This window comes from Amphimedon queenslandica, unplaced genomic scaffold, assembly GCF_000090795.2.
Source record: "Amphimedon queenslandica unplaced genomic scaffold, v1.1 AMPQUscaffold_13447, whole genome shotgun sequence".
Classification (NCBI taxonomy): Eukaryota; Metazoa; Porifera; class Demospongiae; order Haplosclerida; family Niphatidae; genus Amphimedon; species Amphimedon queenslandica.
In genome coordinates this window covers 253,252-267,646 of record NW_003546317.1, presented here as the reverse complement: position 1 = coordinate 267,646, position 14,395 = coordinate 253,252, and the positions used below count along the sequence as shown (strand labels likewise).

General features: G+C 34.3%; 6 protein-coding genes and 1 long non-coding RNA gene across 8 annotated transcripts in view; 3 read left to right on the top strand and 4 right to left on the bottom strand.

Annotated features, from left to right (window-relative positions):
* LOC109581325 (sodium/potassium/calcium exchanger 6, mitochondrial-like) overlaps nucleotides 1-23 on the top strand; it is a 15,248-nt gene extending 15,225 nt beyond the window's left edge. The window contains exon 4 of the mRNA XM_019995366.1: nucleotides 10-23. Within this exon, the coding sequence (XP_019850925.1) occupies nucleotides 10-23 (14 nt within the window). The remainder of the gene's footprint in view (nucleotides 1-9) is intronic.
* Nucleotides 24-1,053: 1,030 nt separating this feature from the next.
* On the bottom strand, nucleotides 1,054-5,085 carry LOC100638464 (FACT complex subunit SSRP1-like). The gene is made up of 10 exons (XM_019995353.1): nucleotides 4,950-5,085; nucleotides 4,723-4,902; nucleotides 4,549-4,654; nucleotides 4,211-4,404; nucleotides 3,925-4,019; nucleotides 3,419-3,554; nucleotides 3,019-3,122; nucleotides 2,460-2,588; nucleotides 2,112-2,339; nucleotides 1,054-1,232 (listed from the first exon to the last, which is right to left on the bottom strand). The coding sequence occupies exons 1-10, from the start codon at nucleotides 4,989-4,991 to the stop codon at nucleotides 1,112-1,114; spliced, it is 1,335 nt and encodes a 444-aa protein (XP_019850912.1). The 5' UTR covers nucleotides 4,992-5,085; the 3' UTR covers nucleotides 1,054-1,111.
* A 78-nt stretch (nucleotides 5,086-5,163) lies between these two features.
* On the top strand, nucleotides 5,164-5,968 carry LOC105312412 (uncharacterized). 2 transcript variants are annotated; one of them, XR_002184590.1, is made up of 4 exons: nucleotides 5,164-5,215; nucleotides 5,262-5,406; nucleotides 5,449-5,620; nucleotides 5,706-5,968. It is a non-coding gene; the product is annotated as an uncharacterized LOC105312412 (long non-coding RNA). The 2 variants fall into 2 exon arrangements; XR_002184591.1 differs by having other exon boundaries at nucleotides 5,197-5,211.
* A 261-nt stretch (nucleotides 5,969-6,229) lies between these two features.
* Nucleotides 6,230-6,955, bottom strand: LOC105312430 (malonyl-[acyl-carrier protein] O-methyltransferase 2-like). The gene has a single exon (XM_011405065.1). The coding sequence runs from the start codon at nucleotides 6,953-6,955 to the stop codon at nucleotides 6,230-6,232; it is 726 nt and encodes a 241-aa protein (XP_011403367.1).
* A 131-nt stretch (nucleotides 6,956-7,086) lies between these two features.
* LOC100635687 (ubiquitin fusion degradation protein 1 homolog) lies at nucleotides 7,087-10,418 on the top strand. The gene is made up of 12 exons (XM_003385813.3): nucleotides 7,087-7,128; nucleotides 7,175-7,316; nucleotides 7,375-7,407; nucleotides 7,474-7,595; nucleotides 7,812-7,942; nucleotides 8,206-8,278; nucleotides 8,330-8,398; nucleotides 8,510-8,587; nucleotides 9,236-9,283; nucleotides 9,535-9,638; nucleotides 9,689-9,779; nucleotides 10,268-10,418. Exons 1-12 carry the CDS (start codon nucleotides 7,123-7,125, stop codon nucleotides 10,343-10,345), a joined length of 975 nt encoding a protein of 324 aa, XP_003385861.1. The 5' UTR covers nucleotides 7,087-7,122; the 3' UTR covers nucleotides 10,346-10,418.
* Nucleotides 10,419-10,502: 84 nt separating this feature from the next.
* On the bottom strand, nucleotides 10,503-14,102 carry LOC100638338 (calcium/calmodulin-dependent protein kinase kinase 1-like). The gene is made up of 9 exons (XM_019995354.1): nucleotides 13,828-14,102; nucleotides 13,549-13,622; nucleotides 13,300-13,405; nucleotides 12,970-13,049; nucleotides 12,771-12,826; nucleotides 12,697-12,714; nucleotides 12,422-12,644; nucleotides 11,572-11,663; nucleotides 10,503-10,798 (listed from the first exon to the last, which is right to left on the bottom strand). Exons 1-9 carry the CDS (start codon nucleotides 13,910-13,912, stop codon nucleotides 10,645-10,647), a joined length of 888 nt encoding a protein of 295 aa, XP_019850913.1. The 5' UTR covers nucleotides 13,913-14,102; the 3' UTR covers nucleotides 10,503-10,644.
* LOC109581324 (uncharacterized) overlaps nucleotides 13,912-14,395 on the bottom strand; it is a 4,239-nt gene continuing 3,755 nt past the window's right edge. The window contains exon 3 of the mRNA XM_019995365.1: nucleotides 13,912-13,919. Coding sequence (XP_019850924.1) covers nucleotides 13,912-13,919 — 8 coding nt within the window. The remainder of the gene's footprint in view (nucleotides 13,920-14,395) is intronic.

The following is a 14,395-nucleotide window of genomic DNA, read 5'->3' as shown; positions in this document are numbered from 1 at the left end:
TTCTTCCAGAGCTGCAGAATTGAGCATGCGCGACCACACCCAAATTTTGGAGCACATGGCAAGCTTCTTTAATTAACAAAATGGCGGCATGTAGCTAAGATGGCTCGATCCAGCAGTCACAGTATCACTTTTTCCTTACTTGAAGAATGATCTGATGGGACATGGACCTGCGCATAGACTGTTGGAGTAGATTGGTGTAAGAATTATTCTTGTAGCACCAACTGATACTGAGATACACACCGACAACTGGATTGACAGGACTTGATGAAGATGATGATGAAGATGAAAAAAGGTGGCTGAACAAAACTGCCGGTTCGCCGATTTTTGACTTTTCGCTTAGACAAGGTCTAGAGCCACGCTAGTTGTACCATTGGATTCCTCTGGTCAAGATAAGGTCCTCTATAAAGTCTGGTAAGCATAGGAGCTCGTTTTCCCGGTATAGCAAGGCTGCAAAAGTCGTGGCAGCCATTTTGTTTGGGGGTGAATCCTACTTAGTAACGCTACCGCGTTACTAATAGTACAGGGACTTTGGCTCAATTTTTGAGTAACTTTAAAAATTCATAAAAAATCTAATTTTAATCAGAATCAGTTCAAACTTGCTACACAACATAAGAACATGTATATGCATCAGAAAAAGTTATAAAAGTGGAGAATTCTCTCCTAGTCATTTTAAACAAAATTTGGCCAATGACCCTGTACTACTTGGCTCAATTTTTGAGTAACTTTAAAAATTCATAAAAAATCTAATTTTGATCGGAATCAGTTCAAACTTGCTACACAACATAAGAACATGTATATGCATCAGAAAAAAATTATAAAAGTGGAGAATTCTCTCCTAGTCATTTTTGACAAAATTTGACTAAAGACCCTGTACTATAGTACAGGGACTTTGGCTCAATTTTTGAGTAACTTTAAAAATTCACAAGAAATCCAATTTTGATTGGAATCAGCTCAAATGTACATGTATTAACATGTACATGTATGTGCATATACATGTACATACATTACATGTTAGAAAAAATCAGAAAAATGGAAAATTCTCTCCCAAGCAATTTTTGAAAAAAAATGGTATTTGTCAAAATGTCTGGAAACCCTGAAGCTATAGTAGTAACTAAGAATAGCCATAAACACATGTACATTTATTCTGATAAATATTTATTCTTACGGAGCCTTTATCTTTAATCTTGAGTCGTTTCTCAGTAACAAACTCATGCAGCCTTGTGTAATCATCTCTAGAATAAAATGGTAAAGGAAGGCACTAATTGGATAAAAAGATGATAAGGTTGTGATGCACATTTACATGCACATGCATTATCATGAACCATTTTCAAGGTTAAAATAATATTTTATTAATTTTGCAGGTTAGAAATAAAAAATGACATAATTTAGAGTAGCTACATACGCCTGTAAATATGAACCGAAAATAATAAATAGCAAAAAATGTAACAATCATGTATTATTAAAATAATACATGTACATGTACTTCACATTACTGGCAGCTAACAATTGGCAAGTTTTAATTTGATGCTTTTTCATAATTATATGCATACAGTAGTCCATGCAGTTACATGTATGAGATGAACATGTGCAAACATGTACATGTGCAAACTAGTGTTGAAACGAATAGTGAGATATTCGAATATTCGTTCATTTATAATTTTTATAGCAATATTCGAATAGTTTTTTTGCTATTCGAATAAATTATTAATGGTTATTGCAATAATTAATGGCCACGCCCACCGCATGCTACCTGCACAGGTGCTTTCTTCCAAGCTTTCTTTGGCTTTCTTAGTCAGTTTCTTGGTTACCAACTTGCTAAATATTGATGCTATAGCCATGGAAGTGGTTCTCAATCTCTAAGAAGCCCTGTTTGGGATTATTTTGATAAGATTAACACCAAAAAGGTAGTTTATAACCATTCAGCAATAATAGTTAAAATATTCGAATATTCGTTCGTTTATCATACCAATTATTCGAATAGTGAAAAATACTATTCGTTTCATCACTAGTGCAAACATGTACATGTAATCCTTTATCAACAGTATAACTTGGATTAGCTCCCAGAAATCAATAATAGTTTCAACACTACATACATGTACATGTATACCAACCTCATTAACGAGCTAAAATGGTGAACGACCCCTTCCCTAGTCTCTATATCGAAATCAAAAGATCTCGATACCCCACCAGAGGCCATCCTAGCAAAGTTGACGTTAGCAATATCTTCAAATTTGATAAAAAGGGCGGGTTTGTGAACGAACATGAATCCCTTTTCAAGAGGGTATAAAAAGCCAGCTGTTGCCTTGCAAGAACAGGCTACAGCATTCTGACCGTTGTTACTGAGAGAGAGAGGGGGGGAGAGGGAGAGAGAGAGAGAGAGAGAGAGAAAGAGGGAGGAAAAGAGGAGAAAATTACGTAAATAATTTTAAAATGAAAGTGTCTATAAGATAAATCGTTACTTTTTAAAACTGCCCGGAACCATTAGCTTCTTTCCAACGAGCACTTTCATCAAACGAGCAAACACTTCCATTAAAGGACCCTCCATCTCCTGAGTCAGTTTCCCCCCATACTTCTCCTTCAAGTCCTCTCTAACATTGATGATCAAAAATTGAAATAAAAATTATAAATTTGCTCTAAAAAAGTTGGCAAAAAAACACGGGCACAGCTAGGGTATTCCTCATCAAAAAAGACTCTTAATTCATTTTAATTCAGACTCTTATTTCCTTGCAGTATAGTTTATAATAATAAAAGTGTGCCTTTGTACTGTTTTTGTGCTAACTGCAGCTAACTGAGGAATGTGGCAAAAAACTTTCGTGCTTTGATGGCTCCCAGTCTATTCCTAATTTTGATTTTCCGAGGACCATCAGTGAAGCTCCAATTGATGCCTTTCATTAACCTGCAAATATTTTGCAATTTTGAATTTCATGGAGTCATTCCAAACCACAAAAAGCAAAAAGTTTTTGGCCACAAAACTTTCCAGCTAGATGTATTATGGTACATTGTACTATAAGCACTCACTCTGACATGGCTAGTGTTAGTTCGCAAGTCTCATCGTTCTCAAGCTGTAGAATGAAGAACGGATATCTGGTCTGTCCCTGTCTAATAGGTGGATCTAAACCCAGCTAGGAGAAAGAAAATAATGTTACAATAATATAAAGGAAAGAGAGCTAGAGCTAGAGTAATTTGTTCAGCTCATTGAATGCATATACTATACATGTACACAAACAGGTATTAAATGATTTGTTTTTAAAGGAACTTTCTCATTAAAATTCACTACTGTTAATCGTTATACATGTACCATTGTTAAGCAAGTATCAATATTATTATTATTATTAAAAATTATTATTATTATTATTATTATTATTATTATTATTATTATTATTATTATTATCATTATTATTATAAAGCTTGTGCTTACCACTAGGAATAAATGTCGTCCATCATTATGTGGCAACATAAAGAGTCGAGTGATGGAAGAGAAAGGGATTTTATAATCAAACGTCTTCCCATGGGCACCAAGAAAGGTGGGGTATACTTTAATGGTGTACCTTCCTCTGTTGGAAAATAATAAAAATAATATTAAATATTACATCACTAAATATATACTGTACATACATGTTGTGTATGTATACATGTATATACATTTATAATAGAGTAAAAATTTTTTTATCTACAATTCTACATGCATAAAAACATTAAGATATTACAAAGTAGTGACAGCTTTAAAATAAGAACATGCTCTCCCATACAAGTATAATAGTTAAACTTAAATTTAAACAAAAGTACATGTACCTCTGAAATGAGGCTACTTTTACACATAATTATATTGAGGGCAATGATCATAATGGTACTATTATGATTACATGCACATTTTTATAATACATACACGTACACGTACATGTACATGTGCAATGAAAAATGTACCTTGGGGTGAGACAGTGCATTTCTGTGAATGAAGCAATCGCATTACCAGTGGCTTGTAAGATATCAGCTTTAGCCTGTACTTTATCATGAAAACTCTGAAAAATGTAATTAAATATTATAATTATGTACATGCATAAAAATGTACTTGTACATGCACACTTTTTTGCATCTGTCTCCTCAATTTATTCTCCATATCTATCTTGTTATCCTTCTCTCTGTCTCTCTTTCTGTCTGTCTGTCTGTCTGTTTCCTCCCTCCCCCCTCTCTCTCTCTCACACACACTTACCTGTACAGGGTCTTCTTCTCCATCAGTGCCGGTTGTTGGTACATGAAACCTCATCTCCATTAAGCTCACAGCTGCAGTGTCGTTCTGATGGAACTCCAGTGAGACTTCATTCTTTCCGGCTGTGACACGTGATACTTCCTCTAGTGGTACCTCAAAGGCAGGTTTGCTATCAACAAGAAATGTAAGAAGAGAACCTGGAGAAAGGGAGAGAGAGAGAGAGAGAGAGAGAGGGAGAGAGAGAGAGAGAGAGAGTGAGAGAGAGAGAGGTGATACAGGTACATGTACATAAATATTTTGCAAATTACTAGTAATAATAAGAATATGATGAATAAAAATACCTTTAAAAACAGGTTCTCCCCAGTTCCACCCCTTTACACACAGTTCCACCTGCTTTAAATCCTTCCCAAAATTCTGCTTAAAGAAATCCCTCAAATCTCCGTAGTCCTAATACCAACAAGAACCACCATACTTGACTCACTACATGTAGCCCCGCCCCAATCATTAATACTCACAGATTCTTTGAATCCGCTAAATTTAAAAACGTGACCTTCCCGAGACAGAACCTTCAATTCGTAGCCACGGGCAACCCTTAGCCACTCCGCCAGATCAATTTCACTGTGTTTAACATTTAGTGTCTTTTCTGACGATTTAAAGATTAGCCCATCGGATTGAATCCTCATCTTTCCTAGCTCCTGGAGGTGGGCATTAATTAGGAACACTTTATAATAGCAGCTCTTACCAGAGTTCCTCTAGATATGTGCCCTATTTCTTTAAAATCCATCTTTGTATAAAAGGTGGGTTTAAAAAATGGCTCCTTCTTAAATTACTCTTCTTACAGAAATCACACTGCTCCCGCTCAACCCCAGACTTCACGATGTCACTTAACTTATTAATGTTAGTTAATTTAATTTAATTTTAATTGGGTGTGGCTAGCTCCTCCCATAGACTAGTAGATGTATCTAGGCGAGTGGTTCATAATGTAAGCCCCTCCCACAGTGAATGTGGGTAAGAGATCACTGTCTTTTAAATTGGTATCTTCTTTTCTCATCAGTCTTTCTTTAGCTACCCTCCAGAGGGCATGGGTTTCCCTTTCGCTCTAGGAGGAGGTCGTGGTACATTCTGTGATAATTTCAAATGTTATTCAATGGTGTACTTCAGCAGTGCAAAGGAAGATGCTGATGATAAATAAAGGAAAAGTATGAAATATTTTTAAAAAATAAAAATGAAATTTCTTTTAGTAATTCTGCTACCTTTGGATCTTTTTTGATTTATTTACTAATTTATGGTCTATATGTAGTTCATCTTAATATTACATATACGTACCAAATGCTGTTTTGTTTGACTAACAATACCCACTGTGAAGTGTTAGAGTTTAGCACTGAAGAAGGAAGAGTGTATGTACCAAGATGGGTGAGACATCCTTATGATTTGAAAAAATAAATATCAGTAATGTATTTTCCTATTCTTTATCCTTTCTCTCTCTCTATTTTTCTAGATGTTAGGTCATTTAATGGCTGAGGCCGGCTGGTCATTTACTCAAGATTGAAAACGTTACTCTTCCTCTGGCTACATTCTCTAAATTTCAACCACAATCTTTTGACTTTCTTGACATATCCAACCCAAAGGCAGTGTATCCATTTAGTAACAATAACAGTGAATTTTTTTTTCTAAATTTTGCCTTTGTAAAATCATGAATTATTTGAAAATGTTGTGGAATTACGGCATTTTGGTCAGAAAAAAGCTTTCATTATTTCGTAACAGTGAAGTTTTTGTTAAAGGGAGGCTGTATTGTCATTATAAAAGTAGGAAAATAAGTTGGTACTTTCAAAATTTTTCATTATGAAGAGGTTTAGATTTTTGTTAAAAAGAAGTTACGTTATCAGAAGTTCCACTGTATGTGTATCTAATTTTAAAATGTATGGAAAACAAGCGTATTCTTATTAACCACTAACAATATCTAATCAATGCAATGAATACCGATATTTATTTTTTCCTTTGTGGTACCACATGCACTCATAGTTAATTTGGTTTAGTTAATACTACAGTCAGACGTTTTCCAACGTGTTTGACAACTTTTCCTTCATATTTCTTCTTTAGGTCATCAAGGGCAGGATGATTCTTGTCAAATTTACCTTGATACACAGCATAAAAAAAATCAATAAAAGAATTTATGCTCTTATATTGACTAGACCTTTCTGTTATTTCTAAGAAATCAACAACAAAACCTGTTTTAATAGCCAGCTCCTTGTAATAGTCGCCCAATTCACAGTGTTCCAAAGCTATCATATTATCAGCAACTTCACACAGCTGAAATATTTCCATCATGAGACTATTTATGATGCTACCATGAGCTGTTGTAAAACCAAATTTTCCTCCCGGTTTAAGATTATTGTACACTCTAGTAAAAGCTGCTTCTTTGTCTTTAATCCAATGAATAACATCAGTAGATACAACATGATCATATTGGTTTTCAGGGAAAGATTGATCTGATGCTATCATGAACTGCAAACTGGTGCTGTCTCCTGTACTCTCGGCCATTGCTATTTTTATTCTTTCTTCATCAGGATCAATACCAATCACTTTTCCATTGATTACTCTCTTTGCAATATTACTGGTTAGACGACCTGTGCCACATCCCAGATCAAGAACAACGTCGGTCTCCTGGATGGGCAATTTTTTGAGCAGTTTCAAACCATCTTCAAGTTGCAGGTCTGATGTACAGTGATAAATTTCAGCCTCTGCCATTTTCTTGTTCTGGGTAGCTAGATCACTCACAATGGCCCCCATACACTAGGCAACATGTTGCTTGTAAGATTAAAGATTTGTGGTTACTTTGATCTTGTAAGCAATGTTGGTGCACGTGCATAGATTTAGTAAGGCGTGGTTCATAATTTTAGCCCCTCCCACAGTGAATGATGGTAAGAGATCTATGTCTTTTAAACTGGTATCTTCTTTTCTCATCAGTCTTTCTTTAGCTACCCTCCAGAGGGCATGGGTTTCCCTTTCGCTCTAGGAGGAGGTCGTGGTACATTCTGTGATAATTTCAAATGTTATTCAATGGTGTACTTCAGTAGTGCAAAGGTAGATGCTGATCATGGAGGAAAAAGTAAGAAATTATTTTCAAATATAAGTTTTAAAATATACTAAACGTGATTTTCTTTTAGTAATTTTACCACCTTCAGCTCTTGAGAGACTTGGTGAGTGATGTTATTTTTTTAATTTTATTAACTAGACTAATAATATTATTAATTTATTGGCTATAGCTCGTCTTAATATTACATACCCGATGCTGTTTCGTTTGACTAACGATATGATTAACCGCCACACCCACTGTGGGGTGCTGGAGTTTAGCGCTGAAGAAGGAAGAGTGTATGTACCAAAATGGGTGAGACATTCTCCTAATTTGATGAATAAATATCAATAGTATATTTTCTTCTCTTTTCTTTTTCATTTATCTCTCTCTCCCTCTCTCTCTCTCTCTCTCTCCCTCTCTCTCTCTCTCTCTCTCCCTCTCTCTCTCTCTCTCTCTCTCTCTCTCTCCCTCTCTCTCTCCCTCTCTCTCTCTCTCTCTCCCTCTCTCTCTCTCTCTCCCTCCCTCTAGATGTTAGGCCATTTAATGGCTGAGGCTGGTCATTTACTCAAGATTGAAAACGTTACTCTTCCTCTGGCTACATTCTCTAAATTTCAACCACAATCCGTTGACTTTCTTGACATATCCAACCCAAAGGCAGTGTATCCATTTAATTAATAACAATAACAGCCAAAAATTTCTAAATTTTGCCTTTATAAAATCAAAAAAAATCTCATAAAAGGCCGTGGAATTCAAAATAGCTCCATGAGTTAACATTCACAATAATTATTATTTTCTACTCTTGGAAATATCAAATTTTCATGAAATTTTATATACCCATGAAAGTAGCAAAATAAAACTTTATTATGAAGCTGATAATGATAAATAATGTCATTTTTTTCTTGACTGCACCTCATTTTCTTAGTTTAGAGCTAAAGCTTAGATTATTTGCTTGTCTCACGAAAGGTGACGTCATTCAGATTAATTACAATGAGAAAGTAAAGGGTCTTGACTATTGGTCATTATACTAATAATCATCCTGTTTATAGAATTATGAGCTACTGGTACTTGAAACTCAGCCAAATAATGCAGTCTCGATCATTGAATGTGACATGAAAGTAAGTGAATCATGCATGAGTGATGTAGCAGTGACAATGCTATTTATTATTATTATTATTATTATTATTATTATTATTATTGTTATTGTTATCTGTTGCTCACTTTACTAGGTTGATTTTGCTGCTCCTGTTGGTTATAAAGAGCCTCAACCAGTTGAACCAATGGAAACTGTTGATCATGATGAACAAGTATAATATACCATGTACAGTATAGCAATGTTTTTCCTGAATTTGCACAATTTATTTTTGCCAAGTAGAAAGATTCTTATGTTGTGTAGAAATTTTGTGTTAAATTAATATTTTTTAGAAATTTTTAAACTTGCTCCAAAGCCAGCCCAAAGTCCTTGTACTATAGTACAGAGTCCCTTGGCAAAATTTTGCCAAAATTGAAAAGGAGAGAATTCTTCACTTTTTATTTTTTTTTCTGATGTATATACATGTACTTATGATGCTGTGTAGAAAGTTTGAACTGATTCTGATTATAATGAGATTTTTAACGAATTTTTTAAGCTACTTGAAAATTGAGCCAAAGCCCCTGTAATACTAGTGTATATGATCACAGGCCAAATTTTGCCAAAATTAAAAGGAGAGAGTTCTTTGCTTTTATACATCAGAAAGTTGAGCTGACTCGAATCAAATTAGTTTTTTTATGAATTTTTAAAATTGCTCCAAAAGCTTGTCAGCTCATAAAGCATGCTGTTTAGCTCACTTAGCATTCTTTGTCCCATTTTCTGGGAATCCCCAAGTACAAATGATTACTAGTACAATTTGGTCATGTCCTCTCTCTCTCTGCTATGCTATTCTTGCTTCTTCTTCCATATCCTCTTTTTGTTCTAGTCCACTTACGATGCTACTACTACTGAACTTCCTACTAAGGAATTCAAGGTACACATTTGCGTAATATGAGATCACTGTACATGTACACATGTAAACATGTACATGTACACATGTAAACAATGCAATTATGACTTGAATGTTTGGCAAAGAGTATAACATGTCTGCCAATAAGAATGCTGTGATGAAAGGAGAGAGAGAAAGAAGAGAGCTCAGTACATTTAAATGTATCACCGACATGTACATGTACACATACATGTACATGTACACATACATGTACATGTAGATTGTTTTTTTACCAGGCATTTAGTGGTCAGGGTCAGAGATTAGATGGTAAAGTGAAGAAATCCAATGACTCAAATCAGACACAGCTACCACAAAAACAACAAGTCACTCAATCAAAAAGGTACAACTTTATGATTCAATGTTACTGGTTCATGAGGACTCATTACACAGAGAGAGAGGTATTCCTAATTATAACTATGTCAAAGGAAGGATAACCTTTGCTAGAGCAAAGTCATTAAAGATGACATCAGAGGAAGCAATGGTTAGTAGTAGCCGCCATTATTAATTGGAAAATGCAACAAATATTATTAGAATGTCACACACCATTGTGTACTACTGATATAAGGAAATATTAATTTTGCTGGAATTTAGTTTTGCTGTTTGTGATAAAAGTGCACAATTTAATTCCGCAAGTAATCGGCATGTCAAATCTTCACACCTGGACCAACAAAATCAAATTCCACATGCAACAATTTTTCCCTATTAGTACAAAATTGAAAAACAAAATCCCCCGCAAGCTTTCTCAGCTAGTACAGTATAAACTCAAATTTTCAAGTTGTGAACTGGTCACCATAATGTAATTTTTTGTTATCTTTGCTTAAAGACTACTTGTGAAGAAATTTGCTAAAGCTTGCATTTTACCTAATTGTACTCTTGTACATTTTTGCCTATGAAAATGGCACACAATGGCAATAGCTCATATTTGTATTTGACTTGTTAAAAAGTTTTATTAATCATTATAAATTATAGGAAGAGACTGAAGAAGGATTTGTGCCTTTTCAAGGCAACGGGCAGGCACTGAGAAAAAAGAAAAGATCAAAAAAATAATTCAAATACAGAGATATTATTATTATTAATTGTCATCTATTTGTTATTTCGTGTAAAAACATCTTTAAAAATATCATCAGAAGAGATAGTATATATGATACACATCTATTGCATTAAGAATGTGTGTGTGTGTGCATACATTTAAAGAAGACAGTTATTGGAGGAAGAAAATCAAAAATTGACAATTCATACAAAAAAATGTATGATGTATACAGACAACTATCACAAAAACAAAGTTACAATAATAATAATAATAATAATTATATATATATATTACATGTATTATTGGCATAATGGGATCAAGTTTCATTCTGTGGCGTATACTCGTCATCTTCTCCGGATATAGAGATGGTTGGTATGGTCTTCATGGCAGCAAACAGCTTCTGCTTCTCCACTTGACTGATGCTGTCCGATCTTCCTTCATTCTCAAAGGAAGGAGGTCGTCTGTGCTGCCTGGAGACAAATAAAAGTATTTGATAATGAAACACATATGGCTTTCTCAAATATTAATAAAGTCCATATGTGCATTGTACCAGTTGGTGACGGTGTTCACCAGAAGTAAGTTATTTATGAATATATGATTTTACCAAGAAAGGAACTGAACTATTTACAAAAATCACTGATATTTATAGTAACAGACAAATCTGGAACATTCTAGTCCAGAAAGTTTTAGTTAACAAAAAAGAATAACCCATTAAATAAAAAGAATATATACTCTAGGTTGTTTTTAAGCGGTTTGCAAAAATGAAATGACTGTTTTAGCTTGCTTCTACTATTACACAGTTCTAAGAATGAAGAATTAGTTACATTTTTGGTAATGCTGTGGAGCACTAAGGAAGCCTCATACTATATCACATGTGGTTTAATCTAATAGAATTGGTATGCGTCAAATTAAACGGTTAGTAATGCTAAATGATATTACTTAACTCAGAAGCCAAGCCTTACAGTCTTCCATTACAACATTAACAATTAATGTACACATGTAGCTCCTAATTTTCGTCAGTCAAAAATTTCATCAAAATCTTAATTTCTTGTTAAAATTAATTTTCGTTGATAAAATCTTAGCCATCATTATAAATTTCGTCAAGCAAAAATTCTTGATGAATTTGACAAAATTTTTTCGACCAACAAAACTTTGGAGCTATACAGTAATTGCCATACAAAAATAAATGATTATTATATACAAAGTCGATGTACATGTACATGTACATGTAGACATGCAATACCTTGGAGATACACATGGTGATACTGATGGAGAGTCGCTGACCCCATATGGATTGCGGAGTGACTTCTTCTTAGCCATTTTCTTAATCATAACCTAATAGTAAAAGAATAAGAGTAACTTAGTTGATCGTGTTTTGACTGTAATTTGCTAGGCCTTTGTTTTTGTTTGTTTTCTTTTCCTTATTCTGTGTTTTGTTTTCAATAATAATATAATAATAATAATAATAATAATGATAATAATAATAGTAAAATTAACTTATTACATGTACTTAGCCACGTACCACATGCACACTTACAATGTATATCATTTTATTTACAATTTCAAATGTTCATTAATAATATAATAATATCATTCCTATTCCCAAACACAATCACACTGCATGCCAGTGGTAAGCTTGCATGCTGCATCAAGTCAAAACAGTTTTTGCTAGAAGCTGCTACTTGCAGAGATGTTTACTAACTAGTGATTCTGTTAGTAAACATGACTGGACACTTACTAATACATTGAGCTCACATACAGCAGTCATGAACTATTAGTCTATTACCATGCACAGTAACATGTACTACTCCATACTAATACATGGACAGCACTGGTCCAGTGTATATTTCACTGCACCAACACACAGTCAATGAAGAATTACAATTTTGGGTTATTAAATTTAAATACTAAATTTCATGGTTAAAGCCTCAAAATGGTGCAAAAAAGGCAGGCTCTTCCACAAAAAATTGTATAAAAAGATAAACTTTCTAAATGAAAAAAAAAAAACAAAACTTTATCACAATCAAAAAATGAAGCCCCATGCTATAAAACCATGCAGTCTATGATACACTGGAGCCTCACTAGCCACTGACCAGTATATGGATTGGTGTCTGAAACTCTTGAACAGCATCAGCAATGTCTTCCTCAGTAGGATCCAGGTCACTCCCGGCACAGTTCTCATTGGGTGATGGTATGTATCTAGTTGTATTCAGAAACCACTTGTGCTTCCTTATCTCCGGTATGGTGATACGACCAGATGGTTCCTTATTCAGTAACCTTATTAATAAGTCTTTTAGTTCTTCTGATACTGTTATACTGAGAGAGAGAGTAAAGATATAGTGTATGATGTATACTATTATAAACTTACTCATCTGGAAACTTTATCCTAAGAAATGAATAAAAGAGATATGATTATCATTTGTGTGTAGGTTAGTGACTTACTCTTGTGATATTATCTTTTCATGTAATTCTGGGATTGATCTACCAACAAATGGAACCTTTGAGAGAGAGAGAGAGAGAGAGAGAGAGATTGAAATTACATGTCAGAGATGATAGCTCAACATAAAGTTACTAATAATACACATGTACATAACTACATATGCAATAAGTTTCAGTTAGACAAGATTAGTGGATAACGTACTCTTCCATACACTAGACAATATAGAGTGACGCCAGCAGCCCAAACATCTAGTGCCCTTCCACCAAACACAGACCTTACACCTGAAGAAAGGGAAAGAGAGAGAGAGAGAGAGGGAGAGAGAGGGAGAGAGAGAAAGAGAGAGAGAGAGAGAGAGGGGGGGAGGGTGAGGGAGGAAGGAAGGTAGTTAATGTACACAAACAAATAACAGCTTAATGATTATTAATTGCTATTACAAATTAATTGTACATGTACATGTACATGTAAGTGTTGTTGCTAATTTGTTATACATATGTAGTACAAATACAATTCTCGTGTAATTAAATATCTTACCATCCAGTGTCTCAGGAGCAGTGAAGGCTGGGGTACCTGCTGAACTACGCAAGTCTGCATCTTGTTTCTCTGACGACCAGTTCTCAGAGACACCAAAATCAGCAATCTAAGAGAAAGAAATAAATCAAGTAAACACTAACGCACACACACACACTCTCTCTCTCTCTCCCTCTCTTCCAATCTTCCAATCTCTCCCTTTATTTCTATTTATTTATTTATTATTTTATTTTATTTATTTATCCCTCTCACCTTTATTCTGTCGTAGTCATCAAGTAACAGATTCTCAGGCTTAATGTCTCTATGGACCACCTTACAGGAATGTACTATGAAATTTAAAAGTAAAAAAAAAAAAATAATAATAATAATAATACAAAGTGAGTGCGATGATATATTACAGTTGAAAAATACACTGGAATTAGGTATGGTAAATACATGTACATGTACATGTACATGTATGATCATATAATTACATATACACATTTGTACAGTCAATAATTATTAAATATACATAAAAACTAATCCACTTACAGTATTCCAGTCCTAAAATTAGATCAATGAAATATTCTCTGGCCTTGTCCTCAGAGACAGCATTATCCACATCAATATCCTCCATTACTGGCCTAGTGTCAACAAACAGACATACAGTACATTGTACACACACAGCAGAAAGAGTAATACATCAACGATGTGATATTTTCTTAGCAAAGAATGCATGTGGATTGATGTACCTTTTTTTAGCTAATGTTTTGATTGTAAATGCAACAACAAATATCGCTGAGTGTACATGTACATGTACATGTGCTAAGTGTCATGCATGTATTGTACATGTACATGTACATGTATGTGGCTCTCTTCTTCATCAAAGCATTCTTTTTATTAATTAGAACTGGCACTGTGAGTTTTATTTAAGAACAAGGATGCATCCTATGTGTTCATGTGTTTCCCCCATTATGGCTTTCCAGGAATCACATGTAATCCACTCCAATAAACAAATATACCACACACACACAACATTAAAAGTTCAAATTATATGACAGCTGTTACCACTTGCATAATGTATGCAGTGCATTAATGGTGTCCACTTACCCATTCTTTA

Bases quoted from the DNA above. Each gene is read 5' to 3' on its own strand.
- LOC100638464 (XM_019995353.1), bottom strand. From the start codon at position 4,991: ATGGATTTTAAAGAAATAGGGCACATATCTAGAGGAACTCTG. The intron at 3,555-3,924 runs GTACATTTTTCA...ATTTTCCAACAG, and splicing joins ATGCACTGTCTCACCCCAAG to AGGAAGGTACACCATTAAAG. The intron at 2,589-3,018 runs GTGAGTGCTTAT...CATCAATGTTAG, and splicing joins CTAACACTAGCCATGTCAGA to AGAGGACTTGAAGGAGAAGT.
- LOC105312430 (XM_011405065.1), bottom strand. From the start codon at position 6,955: ATGGCAGAGGCTGAAATTTATCACTGTACATCAGACCTGCAACTTGAA.
- LOC100635687 (XM_003385813.3), top strand. The intron at 8,399-8,509 runs GTAAGTGAATCA...TCACTTTACTAG, and splicing joins TCATTGAATGTGACATGAAA to GTTGATTTTGCTGCTCCTGT. The intron at 9,284-9,534 runs GTACACATTTGC...TTTTTTTACCAG, and splicing joins TTCCTACTAAGGAATTCAAG to GCATTTAGTGGTCAGGGTCA.
- LOC100638338 (XM_019995354.1), bottom strand. From the start codon at position 13,912: ATGGAGGATATTGATGTGGATAATGCTGTCTCTGAGGACAAGGCCAGA. The intron at 13,406-13,548 runs GTGAGAGGGATA...TCTTTCTCTTAG, and splicing joins ATGACTACGACAGAATAAAG to ATTGCTGATTTTGGTGTCTC. The intron at 13,050-13,299 runs GTAAGATATTTA...CCCTTTCTTCAG, and splicing joins TGCTCCTGAGACACTGGATG to GTGTAAGGTCTGTGTTTGGT.